This window comes from Passer montanus, unplaced genomic scaffold, assembly GCF_014805655.1.
Source record: "Passer montanus isolate IOZ18808 unplaced genomic scaffold, ASM1480565v1 scaffold2, whole genome shotgun sequence".
Taxonomy (NCBI): domain Eukaryota; kingdom Metazoa; phylum Chordata; class Aves; order Passeriformes; family Passeridae; genus Passer; species Passer montanus.
In genome coordinates this window covers 29,296,939-29,313,149 of record NW_024366591.1, presented here as the reverse complement: position 1 = coordinate 29,313,149, position 16,211 = coordinate 29,296,939, and the positions used below count along the sequence as shown (strand labels likewise).

At 41.3% G+C, this 16,211-nt stretch overlaps 1 protein-coding gene across 1 annotated transcript in view; it reads left to right on the top strand.

The window, feature by feature from the left end:
• ALK (ALK receptor tyrosine kinase) overlaps positions 1–16,211 on the top strand; it is a 226,155-nt gene that overhangs the window by 182,248 nt on the left and 27,696 nt on the right. Inside the window, exons 11-14 of the mRNA XM_039707697.1 lie at positions 7,951–8,113; positions 12,302–12,452; positions 14,761–14,892; positions 15,709–15,853. Coding sequence (XP_039563631.1) covers positions 7,951–8,113; positions 12,302–12,452; positions 14,761–14,892; positions 15,709–15,853 — 591 coding nt within the window. The remainder of the gene's footprint in view (positions 1–7,950; positions 8,114–12,301; positions 12,453–14,760; positions 14,893–15,708; positions 15,854–16,211) is intronic.

The following is a 16,211-nucleotide window of genomic DNA, read 5'->3' as shown; positions in this document are numbered from 1 at the left end:
AATGTGTTACTCCCGTAGTGTGTCACACCTGGGGTCATGAACACACCGGGTAGAAGAAGACCTGAAATGCCTACAACTAATCTGGTCGTGCTGCTCTCTCAAGTTCCTTGATGAGCAGGACGAGTAAGGAAAAATTCCTGTCGGTTTTCAAATCACACAGCTGCTTGCAGTGCAAGGTGGCCATTAGGTAGATGTTCACAGGGCAGTGCAAATGCTTTCCTTTTCAATTAACTAATGATATGTTATTTGCTGGAATACCAGCTTCTTGCTGAAAGGATGCAGGTGAAACTTGATTCTAGAAGCAGCCTGGAAAAAACAGTTGTAACAAGGCCTGCATTTGCCAGAAGATTGAATCAGCTTTAATGGAACCAGGATTTTTCATTGAGATGGTTAAATCTGTACAAGAGGCTGAGTGCTGTTTATTCTGTTGTAAACCCAGGCTTACACTGGCTTTGGTTTTAAATTGGTTAGGTATTAGTTTAAGTAAAACTGAAAGCTTCTCAAATCATACTATCATTCAACTACCAATTAAAAAGTCAATTTATATCAAACCAGTGCAATTTCCTTTTATACACAAGGCTAGAATATGGGAAATTCGGGCACATAAAGATACAGTGAGCAATAATGAGGAACTTGAGGTAAACAAATTACTATCACAGAAGCTGAAGGAGACAAAATAGGATTCTCAGTAGGCAAAAGGAGATAACAAGACACAGAGCAATCAAGCTTTAATTAAAGATTTCTGGTGCTTCTGAATAGGCTTTAAATACCATGAGGATAGCCTCTCTTTTGATGTTTCAGCTTCTCTTCTGTCCCACTGACAACTTATTTGTGTCAGGGCACACAGTACAAAAATGGCATGTTGTGCAATGTGCAAAAATATTAACCTTTTCTCCCCCCAAATCTTGCATTGTTTCATCCCTTCTGCTCTGCACATCCACCAGCCATGGTGCAGCCCTGATTTCTTGCATGGAAACTGCCATCAAATAATTTTCTTACCCAAAAACTGGGTTACTGTTTTCTTCCAGTCTCTTCCCCACAGCATTTTAGTGGTTGCACAGATTTTGTGTTTTCCATCAGGGAGAGTCCTGTTTTGAGCACTTCCATGGCTGTTTCTCGGAAGAACTCTCAGTCACATCAGTTAATCAGATGAAGGAGCTGAAAGGGACAGCGGAGCAAGTATTAAGTAAAAGAAAATTACATTTGGTTGCTCTTTGTATCCAATTATACTAACTGAACTGTTGGTATAATGCAATAAAGGTATCTGCAGAATTGTATTTTTGTATTATGCATCAATTAACACAGTAAATAACAGCCCAGTGCCCTCCCCCCAACAAAAGTAGCATTCTGAACAGTGATGGAAATGTTCAGACACAACAGTGGGATCTCACAATATGTAGGTATTAATTTCTTTATTGCAGTGTTAACACTTGCTTTCTCTGTAGGATTGAAAATAGCAACGGTGCAATACTGAAAATCAGCATGCAACCAGATACAACCTAGAAAAGTTGAATTGGCATAATTGCTCTCTAGAGTTAATCATGCACTTGAAATAAACAGGGCAATTCACAGGTTTCAGACCTACATTTCAAAGCCACTCACTCTTAAGAATGGCAGTTTAAATTGTACAGAAACTTCTGTAAACCTCAGAAAATGTTTTTAAATAATTTTTCCACCTCCACCCAACTTGGTCTTTGTTATCTAACATGCATTTCTACCATCCTTTGTAATTACGAGAAAAAAGAAATTCAGAAAAGGTTGGTAGCATGTATCACTTAACATCCTTTATGGAAGACTCTTTGTGAATCACAAAAGGGAAAAGAAATTAGTTTTCTTCATGCTGATTTTTAGTGCCTAATTTCAGAAAGTGGCAAGAAACAAGGCATTCTCATTGCTATCCAAAGTCAGTAGTGCTCTTACCCTCTTAGACTGACCACAATTTCCTACAAGAATGCCCTGAAAGTGTTCCTTATTTATAAGCACTTAAGAAAAATCTAAAGCATGAATCAAGCTTTTGAGTATTTCTTTGAAATGATACTCAGGATCAATCAGGCATATGTTTGTCATCACTGCAGATGCTCCTCCTGTTGAACTGAAAGACATATCCAAGTCTTCCACTGCTGCCCTCATTTAGAAAATAAAGATAGAAATAGTAACTCCAAAAAGAGTGGAAAAGCTGACCTCTCTTAGTCTAACTGTACCTCTGTAACTGGTTCTCATATTGCTGGCAAGACTCACTAATTTCTATGATCATTTTATATCCCCTTAATAGCATTTTGTAGACACACTTAACAGGTATGGGACTGTGATTGTGAGCACAACCTAGTTCTGCCATTTACCATCATCTTTCAACCCCTGCCCCATTAATCTCTGGCAAATTCAATCCTGGGAAAGGTAATAATCTCCAATTACTGCTCACAGAACACTGTTAAATGGCAGGACCCAAAGCAAAATTGAAATCCTTACCTCACTGAGCATGTTTCTTGTATATGCTTGTAGTGTATTTTGCCTACAGGCTTCCAGCATGGACCACTGGAATTATTGGTAATGCATTACTGAGATTGCTCATGCACTGAGTAAAATCTACAGCTCTCCACACAAGCCATGGTGCCAGTGGCAGCCAAATGTTAGTGAAGATTATGGTGGGCAGTTTCCTGTAAGCCTCTAATTCCCCATATTGGCCAAATATTGCCAGGCAAGGGAAGCTCATGGAAGTTCTTACAAATAGATGAAGCAAACATTCCACTTGGTCATGGCATCAAGCTTGATGACATCTGCCTGAGAAGAAGAGGTAAAATGGACTCTGTGAGGAAGAATTAATGGCATCCAAAAGTTTAGCCACTGGGGTTCTTATGCCTCTGAAACATGAGATACTTATTAATAAACAACCTTATTAATGTGGATTTTTACTCTGTTGGAAGGAGGAATAGCCTTTTGGTCTGAATAGAGGTTGTCAGAGCAAGTTACACAAACTATCTACACATTGTTTTAAAGCACTGATGCATTTCACTAACATGTTACTCTAGTTTCCAAAATAAGCCAAGTACCATGGTGCTTGGTTGGCAATTTGCTCAAATCACTAAAGGTTTGGTTGGCAATGGGTTTAAACTAGGTTCAAACCAGCTTGATTTGACAAATGCCAGTTAATACGTTTAGACCCTTGAGGTATAGCCAGAATGCCTCTGTCTGTTTTGTGGCATGGAGTTTGTGAGCTGTACACGTGCCAGTGGAATTGCTTTCTATGTTAGAAGTACGAATGTGCCTTAGGCTTTGCTCCGTGGTTTTCTCTTCAGTGTTGTTATTTGCAACAGCGCCTGCAGCAGCATTGCCTAGGGCTGCAAGTAGTATCAGAGCTTCAAACAAATCAGTCATTTTAAGTCTTGTGGGCTTTTGTTCATTTTGTTTTCCAAGAGCAGGACATCATTCCCCTCTTGCTGTGGCTGAAATCCAGCAGCTTGATTGCTGTGTATTTCATGTATCTAGACAAACTGTGTGAAACCTAGAATTTCTGCTGTGCAAAAGGATGAGCAACTGTGTGTGTAAATATATCAATCAGTGAATTCATTACGGAAAGAAAAGTTATGAAGGAAGAAATTTCTTTTCAATTGTTTTAAGAGAGCCAAAAATACATTGTTTGGCAAAATATTGCTTCTGGGACCTTACCAGTGTGTTGGAGGGCTTGCCAGGGAGCAGGAGGGCAGGTGAGTGGGTGAAGGGGCAGAAACTTAATGTTTCTTCTTTAATGTTTCTTTTAAAAAGGAGGATTCTATCAAATTGAACTGATGTATAAATTATTCAATGAAATGTAGTGCTGCAATCTGAATCTCACTGTGATCTCCACTTTTCCCCCCTGCCCCCAACAGGAATTTCCATTTTTTAAACCTGGCTAGCATCTTGCAGCTGGCAATTTCAGAATACACAGGGGCCCTACATTAAGCTACCTGTTGTTTTTGTCATGGGAATGCTCAGCTGTTTCTGGACACTGGATGTAGGTAACTTGTGTGAAGTTGGGCAGAATTCCACAATCTGCTAGTTTCTGGGAGAGGTTTAGCCTGGAAAGTCCTGCTGTTCTTCCCCCAGTGTGTGTGCTGGCAGTGTTATCCTGCCACACACTGCAGAAGGAAGGAGGGATGTGTTGTGCACCATGCAACAGACCACAGTTATTCACAGATGGAAAAAATCTATGCTCCTCACCGAGCTGCTTAAGGATTTTCGATTCAGTGCTGCTGCTTTAGTCTTTGGAGATCAAAATAATGCTTCAAACTGAATTACTGTAAACTGCTGTGGCATGCAGCAACCTGTAGAAATGCTCTCTCCAAGCTCATAAGACATGCTGCAGTCATTTCTAGAATCAAGAGAAAATCAATAGTTTGCAGGCAGTGAAATCTTACTTTTAAAGAAGTAGTGGTGGGTTATTAAGGCAGGCAGTGCTCTGTTTTGCTGCTGGGTTAGAGGTTTCAGTTCTTGGGCTGTTGTATCTGCACACTGAGAGTTGGCTTTGTGGAACAGCGTTGGGGAGGGGGAAGTGTGGGAATTTTAGTCTGTATCCAGAATTGTAGCTGAGATCCATCTGTCCTAATTATCTTGAAATGAGAGGCAACTTCTTCCTGTGTCATATTAATGACATTCATTATTCCTTTGTCCCATTCAGTGACAAAGCTGTTCCATGTTGGACTGGCTTCCAGTATTTATAAACAGGAGTAGGGCTGTTTGCACATCAGTGCAGCAATGACAAATGAGGAGCTCGTGCAACACCTGGCTGTAGGTTTTACTAAAATCCCTGCTGGTTTGAATTAGATGCAGTCTCTCCATGGACTTCACTTGGGCCAGACTTCCCCCTGCAATATTTTGGGCAAAGATCACTACCCAGCTCTGCTAGTTCTGAAACACATCTTTTCCTGTTCTTGTCTACCTGAATAAAGCAAATAAATATTCTTGCTAGCACTGGCTGTAGCACCTGCAGAACTTGGCAGGCTTTACAGACAATCTTGTATACACCACTGTATCCATTACAACAGGGCCACTTCAGAAATCCAAGATCCAACCTGCTGTGCTCAGTCATCTCCAGGTTCCTTGCATTGTACTCCCTGGCATAACATAACTGTGGTTTTCCCTTTCCCATCCTCTCAAGCTCTGAAAACTCAGACTGACTAATCTCAAATTGCCAGCAATGTTTGCCTTTACTCTGATACTGCCTCTGCATTAGAAGTGAGCCCCCTCTAGTCTGCCCTAAGGGCAGAAAATACAAAAGCTGTTCTGGTTGCTTCAGTTCAGAGTCTGAAGGCATAAGGTCTACAGCAGAAGGACATTCTCCTTCTGTTCAACCAGGGCTTTTAAGGAACCAGAGGGACATTTCAAAGCATTTTGGAATAAGATGTAGTTCACTGATCCCCAGTCCCTGGAACCCAGTGGGAGCCAAGAGCAGCCAGTTTCAGGTCCATCTGTGCTGTGTATTGCATGTGGAATCATCTAGAGACAAGTTTGCCAAGGTCAGGTAGGGAGATACCTAAGGAAGGTGTATTATTTCAAGGCACTAAATCAGAAATGTGAAGCTTAACCATAGCAGCAGTCTGCACATGCTGTGGTCTGTCCTAGGTTTTATCACTTCCTGTTTTCCATTGTGATTCTCTCATGTTTTGAGTTTATTGTCCCCTTGAAGGTCACCCACATCTACCTTTGGGAACATGTTTGATATTTCACTGGAGACATCCAAGTGGCTTCTTATTGTTCCACTTACCTGCCTGCCATACTAAACATATGTTTCAGTGCAGGTGGCTAAGCCCGCTGGGGTATTGCAATGTTAAATCACTGTGATAGCTGACAGAATGAGTCTCTCCTCTTCCAGCTAGTGTAAGGTTTTCCTTTGGGTTTGGGGTGGGTTTTGCAAGGATAAACACAAGTAACTTCTGGTGCCAAACTGTTCAGAGCTACTGAAGCATTTGGCTTTAGTAACTTCTAGACCTTTCCTCCTTACATGCCTTTACCCTCTTATTTGTTGTTTTGGTGGGTACATCAGAAGCAAAGGAAGAGAGGAAAATTCTTCCATTTGCTGTCTAATAATTTTAAGATTTCATACTGCCACCCACTGCAGAAGGATTGGAGAAATAAGTGAAATTGGTATGTAAATGAAACAAGTAACAGTGACAAAATCTGTAGAGGACCCTTGCAGGGGAGTTTTGAGAAGGGGTGGTGTAGATTTTTCAGAAAGATGGGATTATTCTCTCAGCACTACTTAGATTGGGAATTTTTTTCCCAGAGTGGTAATTTTGCACAACACTGTATTACCAAAATTTTTCAGAAATACCAGTCGCTGTATTTCTTAAAGTTCTGTCAAATTCTTTGATCCATTTCATTCACTGAACTCTTTTTGTAGGAAGGAATTTAGCTGGTCTTCAGGATTAGTTTGTGAAAAGGTAATTCAGACTTTTTTTTCTGGCTAAGCTAATGTGTTTCTTGTATTTCTGGAGGGTGAACCTCTCCAGTAACAGCAGTGGTAGAACTTTTGGCCTTGCTCATTCAGACACATGCAGACCATCATTCCTAAACCACATCTGCTTAGACAATAGCTCTGAATTCCAAGAAGCAGGTCAAGCTGATCATAGAACATCCTAAATTGGAAGGGATCTGCAAGGATCATTGAGTTCACAAACTCCTGGACATTGAGTCAAATTAATAACCTGTCTGAGCTATTTAGTATCACCACTGAAGGAATCTGCACGTGTGGCATTGCTTTTGTGGAAGCTGGTGGAGAAATGGTGCCCTTTGAGAAGGCCTTGTGGAAGGCTGACTGGACCGACACCATTTGTAGAAAAAACATCAGGTTCCAAATCTTTTATCTTTAATGGTAGTAGAACTACCTAATGGAGTTTATTAGATTGTGTATATTAGATTATTAATAAGTATGTTTGATAAATCATGTCATGTTCACAGAAAATGCTTTGTCCGCTTATTTACCATCTAGATCTTAGTTTTGATTATATATTAAGTATTTCCTGATATGTTAGAAAATGGGACAAAGTGAGTTTTATAAAATTGTGGTCTTGGGACTACAATGCTCCTAAAATGAATCTTAAAGGAAAAGGACATAATTGCCACCATCATGTATTAAAATTTTTAAGATTAGATTTTTTTTAAACACAAATTAACAAATCCTTGTTCTAGAAATCTATTTGTACAGGACCATTACTTTCAATTGATGAAAATGGCTGTAATAGGGAGGCATTGATTTACACCCACAGATCTGGCCTAGAAAATGCAGAGTTGGATGCCTGTTTTACAGGCCTCAGTCAGATGTTTTACTTCCTGAAGCTTAAATTGAGTGTCCTGTGAGCAAACAATTATTCAAAATTCAATTAATCTATTGTTAAGTTTTAATCACTGTGATGGTGTTGTGTTTACAGGTTGTTATTAACAGTTAATTAACAGTTACTTTCGCATTTAAAATAAATTCAATAACTGAATGTCTCTAGAAACTGAAAGGGATAGAATTGTTTTAATCACTGTGATGGTGTTATGTTTACAGGTTGTTATCTAATTAACAGTTACTTTCCCATTTAAAATAAATTCAATAACTGAATGTCTCTAGAAACTGAAAGGGATAGAATGCATCAGCCTTGAGATTATTAATGAGCACTTAACAGCCCAGAGGGCAGAGCCTGAAACTGGGAGGACTCTGTTGGATTTTTCTCTACTCTGTGCTCTTTGCCTTTTTGAGCCTTAGGAAAAATAAAACTATGTTTACTGTTGTGATAGATTCCTGGAGATGTTGCTGAAAAGCTGTCAAATACTGTGGTACACAGAGCTTTTAAAGTAATTCTAGGGGTATTTGTTTGGGTTAAAACCTCAGTGCCAGGTTTTGCTCTTGGTCCAAGAAGCAGAGCAGCGAAGGAGCAGAACAGCTATTTGGTCCTTGGGTGTTGGGGTCATGCTTTGCCCGTCTCCTCCTTTCAGATCAGTGGTTGTTCACAACCTGTGGTGCCAGTGGACCCTACGGCCCCACACAGAGCCAGTGCAACGATGCCTACAGGAACTCCAAGCTCCGAGTGGTGGTGGGAGCTGAAGGGATTCTCCAAGGCATCCAGATCTGGAGAGTACCAGCAACCAACACATACAGGTAAGGGAGCTGTGGGATTGTCGTGATGTATCTGTGTTCAAAACAATCCAAGCTGCTGATACACCAGGCATTTTTGAAGTATTACATTCAGAAGTTTGGCCACATCTGCTGGGGTTTTATTTATCACTGAGCCTGTGATTTCCAGTCTCTCCCATCTCAGATTTGCTCCCTGGGAGGTGCAACTTTTTTGGTGAAAAAGAAGAAACTTTCTGAGGCAGACAGATCTTTAGCCTAAATGGTCACAGGTTGCGAGAGCTCTATCAGTAGTTGAAAATGAAGCATTTTCACCTTCCCAGACCAAGAGGAATGCATTTCCCATTTGGTATTCATGGGAGCCCTGGGATCAGAATGAGTTTTTCCCACCCTTCACTTGGTGTGGAAGGCAAAACCACGTGTCAGCATTTCTTATGGGACAGCTTGCCTCAACCTCTGCTCAGCATCTTCACTTTTTTGAATCAAGAGACAGCAAGTTGAGCTTGTAAGCCTGGCTTACCACAGTAGAATTGATTTTGGAAGCCAGCCACCTAAATGGTAGGCTCTGTGATACTGAGGGTTCTAACACTTAAATCCCCCTCTGGAGTTGTTTTCAAAGAGAGGTGATCAGATACGGTTCAATACTACTTAATCAGATTTTTACCAATCATTTTTTCCTTTTGCTCTTGCTGGGGAAAGAAGTACAATTGAGGTGTAGTTCACTGTATCTGAATGGTAGCATGAAGCTATTACATGCATCATTTTGTAAGCAGAACTGTCAGTTTGAACCAGTGACTCTCTAGAGGTGGTTTTTATGCAGCATTCCATATTGAAACCAATGATGGTATCTTGGATTTCAAAGCAAAACATTCAATTGAAGGCTTTGAACAAATTTCAGTTACAATTTTCTGATCCCATCTATTTTTTCTTCTTTTATATTGAAAAAGAATGCTAATGTTGAGGCCAGAAGTCAGTCTCTAATAGAGGTCTAGGGCAAAGTAGTTTTGAGAAACTGGCTAGGCTAGGCACAAGTTCTGCCTGAGTGCCTATTCCTACAAGGATTGATGGTAATGCAAAAAGCATTAATGATACTTTATCCAGCTATCAACAAGGAGTTTGCCTGAGGTGAATAGAATTTTTCAGAACCACCCAGTAAATATGGTTATAAAACACAGCCCAAAAATGAACAGGCAGAACAGCCCAAAAGCTTACAGCACTCTCATTTCTTTAATATCAGAATCCAAGAAGAACCAGAGTTCCTGTGCCACTTTAGGCTGATTTTTTGCTGCACAATACAACCCCTGGGCCCTGCAGGCATGACCTGTCTATTTAAGTCCTATAAATGACCTAACAGACTTTTAAGTTCTGTATAGATAGTTGATGTATAATGTCGTGCATAACATATATATAAAGGGATGACATTCTCTTCTGCACCTCTTAAGGCTAAAGTAGAAAATTCACAGCCTGGGGAAAGCAGGAGGCAATTGTGGGCTTAAATTAACTTGACATCCCCCTGATTCTGGTCTGCTGAAGGAGCAATAGAGTCCACCAGCATAGCATAGCCCTAGGAAAATGTCACGTTGCAATATCAATCCAGGGCTTCCCAGAGTCTGGAATTACTGCCTGTGCTTAGCTCTGCCCTCAGGTCCTGCTGCAGTCTGGGTCCTCTAAGTTTTCCTGATGGGCACTGCTGAAACACCTGACACAGGGAGAAAACCCTCCTGCTGGCTGCTGGGCTCTGGAGAAAGCTGATGTTCTGCCATCTCAGTGTGTTTTACACTGTGTAATGTACACTCCTGGTAATTGCTCAAGAAGGATATTGATTTTGTGAACATGAGGCAGAATATGCGTTATTAAAATACAGACAGCTCAATTTTGCACAAAACTCTCCAGCACAAACCAACCACACCCAGGAAACCCCATCTGTGAAGGTCTGGGTAGGCTGCCATACACTGTAGTGCCCACACTGGAAAACTGGAGTTTTTACATGCTCTGGTTCACTCTCATGGGACTTCACATTGTGTAACAATGAAGTTAAACATATAAAAGAATATTTTTTGTTTCAGATCTCCTTCTAAGCATTGAGAAGTTCTGGTCATCTAGGTCTTATGACCAAGTATGAAAGAAGTGGACTGTAATAAATTACACATTACCATCCTTTATCCTACTTCTTTCCATTTTTAAAGGAAGAGGTTTAGGTCCATTTTGTGAGTGCCCTATTTGGGATCACATCCACTGTCCTCTCTTCTCCATGGTTCCTTCATGTAAGGTTTCTTTTTGTATTCCTTCATGTTCTTGGGCCCAAGAACACAGCCCAAGTGGTGTGCAAAAAAGTGTCATTCTGAGCATTTTCTCATACTCTCAAGACTAGCTCCAGTGTTTCCCATACCCTGGATGTTAGGGTGCCTGTTTTTCTCCAGCCCTGGTTTGCACTTTGCACATCCTGACCCTTCCTGAAGGTGTGGGCTTCTTTTGCAGATCCCACAAGTGTCACAGTAAAAGAAAAGAAGGAAGGCAGTGGAAGGTACTCTGTGTTCTTGCTCTGAATGGGCTGAACCTTTCTTCAGGGCCACTGTGGTTAAATGGCTTCTGTCCTCCTCTAAAAGAAAGGTGTTCCTAATGAAAGGGATCCTCTTAAGGTTTGAAGTCAAGATAACTGTTTAAATAGTGACAGCATTTTGAATAGGGAATGACTGCCACCTGAATGTATACTGGGTTTTATTTGTCCTCAGCCTTTGAGTGAGGCCAGACTGGGTTTCCTGAACTTTCTGATATCACTGCATGTATGCAAAATCTGTTCTTACATGGAAAAGTATGGCCCCTACTGGCAGCCAGTTAGCCCTGCCAGCTTGCTGTGCCTGGTAGTGCACCTCATTAGCCATTGCAAAATTCCACCGTAAATCAACTCAGTTCTCAAATTCATGCAGCATCTGTTCAGGGTGGCCCAGTGCTGTGTCCATCACTTTTTCTGCTGGCTCTGGTACAGCCTAGCTGAGGACTGATTGCTTTGGTTATCAGCAGTGGCGTGAACATAATCATGTCACATTGCCAGGATCTAATATGTGTTATGAGACACTGCCTGTTTGCAGGCAGGACTGTGCTGGGCAGAGAGCAGCCAGGTGCTGGAGGAAAGGAGGCGTTAAAGCAGAGCACCTACGCTGTGCCTGGTAGGAAGCCGAGAGCAATTTTTGAGTTCTGAGTCCTGCAGTCTCTGGTTAAATGCTCCAGGTGGAATTTTACTCTCATAGAAACACATGGAATGCTACTAATGTCAGTGGAGAATTACCTGCTTATTTCAGATCTAAACTGAGTTGCTGTACCATCATCTACCTGCTCAGAAAATTGAGTAATTGTGTTTTGTTGCAGCAGAAATGTGTGTTTTATCATGATCTTTAAAAAGTGCTTTGAAATCCTTTTCTAAAAGCTGCTTTAAGTATGCCCATGGTTAGAAGGGAGAGGGAGGAGATGAGAAATACAGTGTTACAGCCAGATCTTTGGGTACAGCAGCAACAGTAAGCACCTCTGAATCTTGACTGTTTGAAATAAAAATCCTGGAGCCTTAACTGAGACTGCAGCAGCCCTTGTGTAACCTGCCCACTCCTGGCTGGAGACAGGGAGATGTTCCTGACCACCATAAGTTTGGCCAGGGGGCTTTTGCCTTCCTTGTTTACCGCAGGTAGTGTCATCTCCATCTACTTTTCTTTCTGTATTCCTCTGGTCCTGGGAATAAGAGAGCTGTTTTCCATCTGGTCCATGCTACCAGGACCAGTTATGCTGTCTGCTTCCTCAAATCTCCCTCTGTCAATCTCTTGCTTAATGTTCTCTTTAGCCATATGTCCTGGTTTTACCAACTCTCCTGCTTCTGTTCTTTCTCTTCCTTGCTGCAAACTTCTCAAGGATGTGCCTTCTGGGAAACAAGATGTGTTTCATATATTAAAGCTGGAAACTATAAGGACTTGCTTGCTCGGTTCTCAGCTGTGTTTGCCCAATAATCAATGTGAAAGACTCTGTTTTGTATCTACCCAAGCTCACAGATTCAAACAGAGAAGAAAATCAGTCTTCATGCTTTGGGTTTAGGTTTATTTAGAATGTCAGGTCTTCAGAGCACATCTTTGTGACACCGTGTTCAGATGTGCAAAATGCTCACTGTTCCGAAGGGGTTTGTGCTTCCATCCACCTGGGACAACTCAGTCTTTTGTTTTCTTTTTCCCGCAGCATCTCAGGTTATGGAGCTGCAGGTGGGAAAGGAGGGAAGAACACCATGGTGCGGTCCCACGGCGTGTCTGTGCTGGGAATTTTTGATCTGCAGAAGGATGATACGCTGTATATCTTGGTGGGACAGCAAGGAGAAGATGCTTGTCCTAGTGTAAGTGATTGCCTTTCTGTTTTGCCTTCATCCCTTCTAGTAATCCATGGAGTTTTTCTTTTCACACAGAAAAACGTTGTCCTCAAGGGGTTTGGGGATATAGGAGTCAAGAAATAGGTACAGTTTTACTGGGAGAGCATGAGAACATGAAGCACCATGTCCCTATGCTTGCTTCTTTTCAACATTTGGGCCCCATTGATAATACACAACAGGTTCCTGACTGGTCTGAGTATCTCAGAGCACCTGTGTGGGGCCTCGGAGACAAAAGATGATACTGCCTTCCATTCCTCTGGAAATCAGTCTTCAAGGCTGACTTTGCAGGGTTTTGCCCTTGTTCCACTATTGAGCCCAGCCCTGCCATTATCATGTACTCTGCACCTCTTGAGATACCCACATCACAGGGCCTGCTTGGTTATTTTCCATAGGGGAATAGGAAAGACAAATCAATCATTGCTGGGTCAGTCCTGATTTTTATGTTACCAACCAACCCTTGCTGCAAATGTCTTGACAGAAAGATGGGCACTATTTACATGCACAGAAGTTTATTAATTAAGTATTCTTTGGAGGAGAATGTGGGAATAGGACACTCTCATGGAGCAAACTAAGCATTTTCTGATGAAATTTCACCTACAGGTTTGAGCTGGACATCTAAATGATGTGCATTTCTCAGCTGATAATGGCTGGCATCCAAGAGATGAAAGCTTAGCAGTCTGTAAGAGCAGAGAAAGGTTGAAGGATATAGACAAGTAAAAGGGGTTCTCAAGGCTGGCTGCTGAAGTAAATAATGTTGAAAGTAGAATTACACATATCTACAAACAAACCATTAATATAAAGCCTTTTTGAAATGAGAAATGGCCTAACTCAAACGTCCATCCAGCATCTTTAACTAGGACATTCCAGCTGAGGGTAATATATGGACTCATTAAATTGCAGGCCACTGTAATCTTAGTGAGAATTTATTGAGTGCTAATGTAATTCTTTCATTGAGGCAAAGAGATTGCATTGACTTGTGGAGGGGACTTTTACTAGATTGGATTGTAATCAGTTATGTCTTTGCCATGAAGGATTATTTTTTTTGTAATCTAGTGGTTCCTTTGGGTCATTGACTTTGTCATTTTATTAATCATTCCCACCCAACTCCAAATCAATTAAGGAGACGGAAAAAACAGGGAAAGGAGGGCTGTTAGTTCTTTAGGCAAGTCTGCACACAAAAGGGATGCCACTCATTCTCTGGCACAACTTAGAATATATTGTGTGGTCAGCAGAATAATTTGTAATTTGAGCATGCTTTTATCAGGTTCTTCTTCCAAAAGAAAACATATACATGAAAGTAGAAGGAAGCAGAAGGTCAATCCTACTACAACAAATGTTTATGCATTTTCCCCTAAAAGTGTTGTTAGTTTAGTAAGTTCAGTGTGCATTATATGTGCAATATAACAAGACAGTTTTACTGAGACAAAACCTGTAAAGTAAAATAAGCTAGAAGCAAAGTTTGTAACTTGAAAATGCTCACAGCAGGATCCTTCCTGCTTGTCATGCACTTTAGTGCTCCAATTTTAAACCAAAACAGTAGTTAGGTCATAGTCCTGAAGTAGGTATAAATGGTGGTTTAATGTTTTGATTGAAATCAGTTAGTGAATTCAGGGCTTTGGCTAATACAAAAAGTTCAGTCTTCAATGACAATAGATGGAAGGGAAAAAATGCTAAGTAGGAAATGTGGAGGCTTTTTAGTGAGGTATTTTCATTGACATCAGGAAAACATTGCAGTGAAAGATGGGATTGCTGCTCTTTTGGTAGGCATTGGTAGTTGCAGTAAAATTGCTACCAAGATCATCAGAGATGCACATTGACTGCTTGGCCCAACCAACGGGACTGGAAATGAGGTAAACAAAGTTGGGTTCTCTGTCTCTGCCATTTGGCTGTTGTGTGAAAAGGGACAAGGTACATCCTTGCTGAGTTACTGCCTTCCTCCACTTGTGAAATGCATACTGGTAGTGCTGGGAAATATTTGCAGCAAATTCTGCTCCATTTTGTATATGAAAAGTTTATGGAGGTGTATTACATGATAATAGGTATCAGCACTGAGCTTGCTTTAAAATAATTCAATTAAAATGGCAACAAATTCTTCTAGTGAAGGTTGAGGCAAAAAGCCAGATTCTTGTAGAAGAGCATTCATTTGGTTCTGGTCATGTAGTCTCCCTGGAGGACAATTTCTTGCTTTGGGATGGTGAAGGGTTCATGAGGCCTCTGTGTGCACAAGGAAGTGGAGGTTTCTTACCTGAATTCAGACTTGATCTTCTGTTTGCAGACAAATGATGTTATCCAGAAAGTCTGCATCGGAGAGAACAACGTGATCGAAGAAGAGATTCGTGTGAACAGAAGTGTCAATGAATGGGCAGGAGGAGGTGGTGGTGGGGGTGGTGCCACTTACATATTTAAGGTATGGAAACACAGTCCCCGTGCACCTTCAGCATCAACACATCCTGCCACCTGCCTCTGAAAAATCCCTTATGCACCTCAGGGAGAGGGTCCACAGAGTGACCTCTGGGTATCCTTAATTTCCACTTGAGAGATGTAGGGTTTTGGGCTGGCCCTTCACACTTATTTGAACTGCTGTTCAATATGGCCACACTTGTTTCAGTGGCTTGAAGTATCCTTTGCAAACATATTGGTTTGAACTGGGTAGGGTTTGTTTTTTTTTCAGTAAAAACTGAGATGCTGAAACATAGTTCTACAGCAAAGGGCAAATTTTGCAGGATTTCATTCACCTCTGACATTGTAGAATGTGAGACATCAGTTATACATTAAGCTTGACAAGGAAAGCTGAGGACAGCCTGTGTGTTTTCTGTTGGCAGTCCTGTAGCTGTGGACCACTGATGTTTCCATTCCTGTGCTGAGACAGTGCTCATTCCAAACACTGGTCTCAGGGAGACACTGTGCAGAACAGTGAGCCTTTGCTTTTTCATTTAATAAAAGTTATCACATGGGCCATTACAGGCTTTCTAAGAGCCATCACCATGGTAGATATAATTCATAGAGCTACTGACACTGCTGTTTCCTGTAGCAGAACTTGGACTATTCTTTAATTTTCTATTCATTAATTTTCTGGGTACATAAATAATGCAGTGACAGTGTGCAGTGCTGAGCAGCCCTAGATGCCTGCTTGGTGCAACATGCAGTAACTGTGATGTGGCTGAACTTCCATTTCCATGTCTGACTCAGTTTGAACATTGCCTTTATTTCTGAATTTGTTAAGATGGAGAACGGAGAACCGGTCCCCTTGATAATTGCAGCAGGGGGTGGTGGCAGGGCCTACAGGGCCAAAACGGACACATTTCATCCAGAAAGACTGGAGAATGATTCCTCTATTCCAGGGTTGAATGGAAATTCAGGAGCTGCAGGTAAGGAGAGTTTATTCCTTTTAAGAAAACCTTTGTGAATATGTGGCCAGATTCCTCCTCCTCACAAGAAGGTGAGGTAAAACTCATGAAAATGCAGTTCAGGGGGAACAGAGGGTTATAACAGATGCAAATAGAAGGTACCCACAGTGCTGGATACTTGGGGTAAATAAGGGTATCAGAAATGGTATAGCCATAACAATGGCTACATTCTCCCAAAATAATGCAGTACTTCTCATAAACAAAGTTGTTTGATTTTTTATGTGGGAGTTGGCAGTGCCAGTGTGACTGTCCTGGTCCCTGCACTGTTTTGTGCTGTGTGGACGTACTCAGAGTTTCTCTGGCTTATGCAGAAAGAACA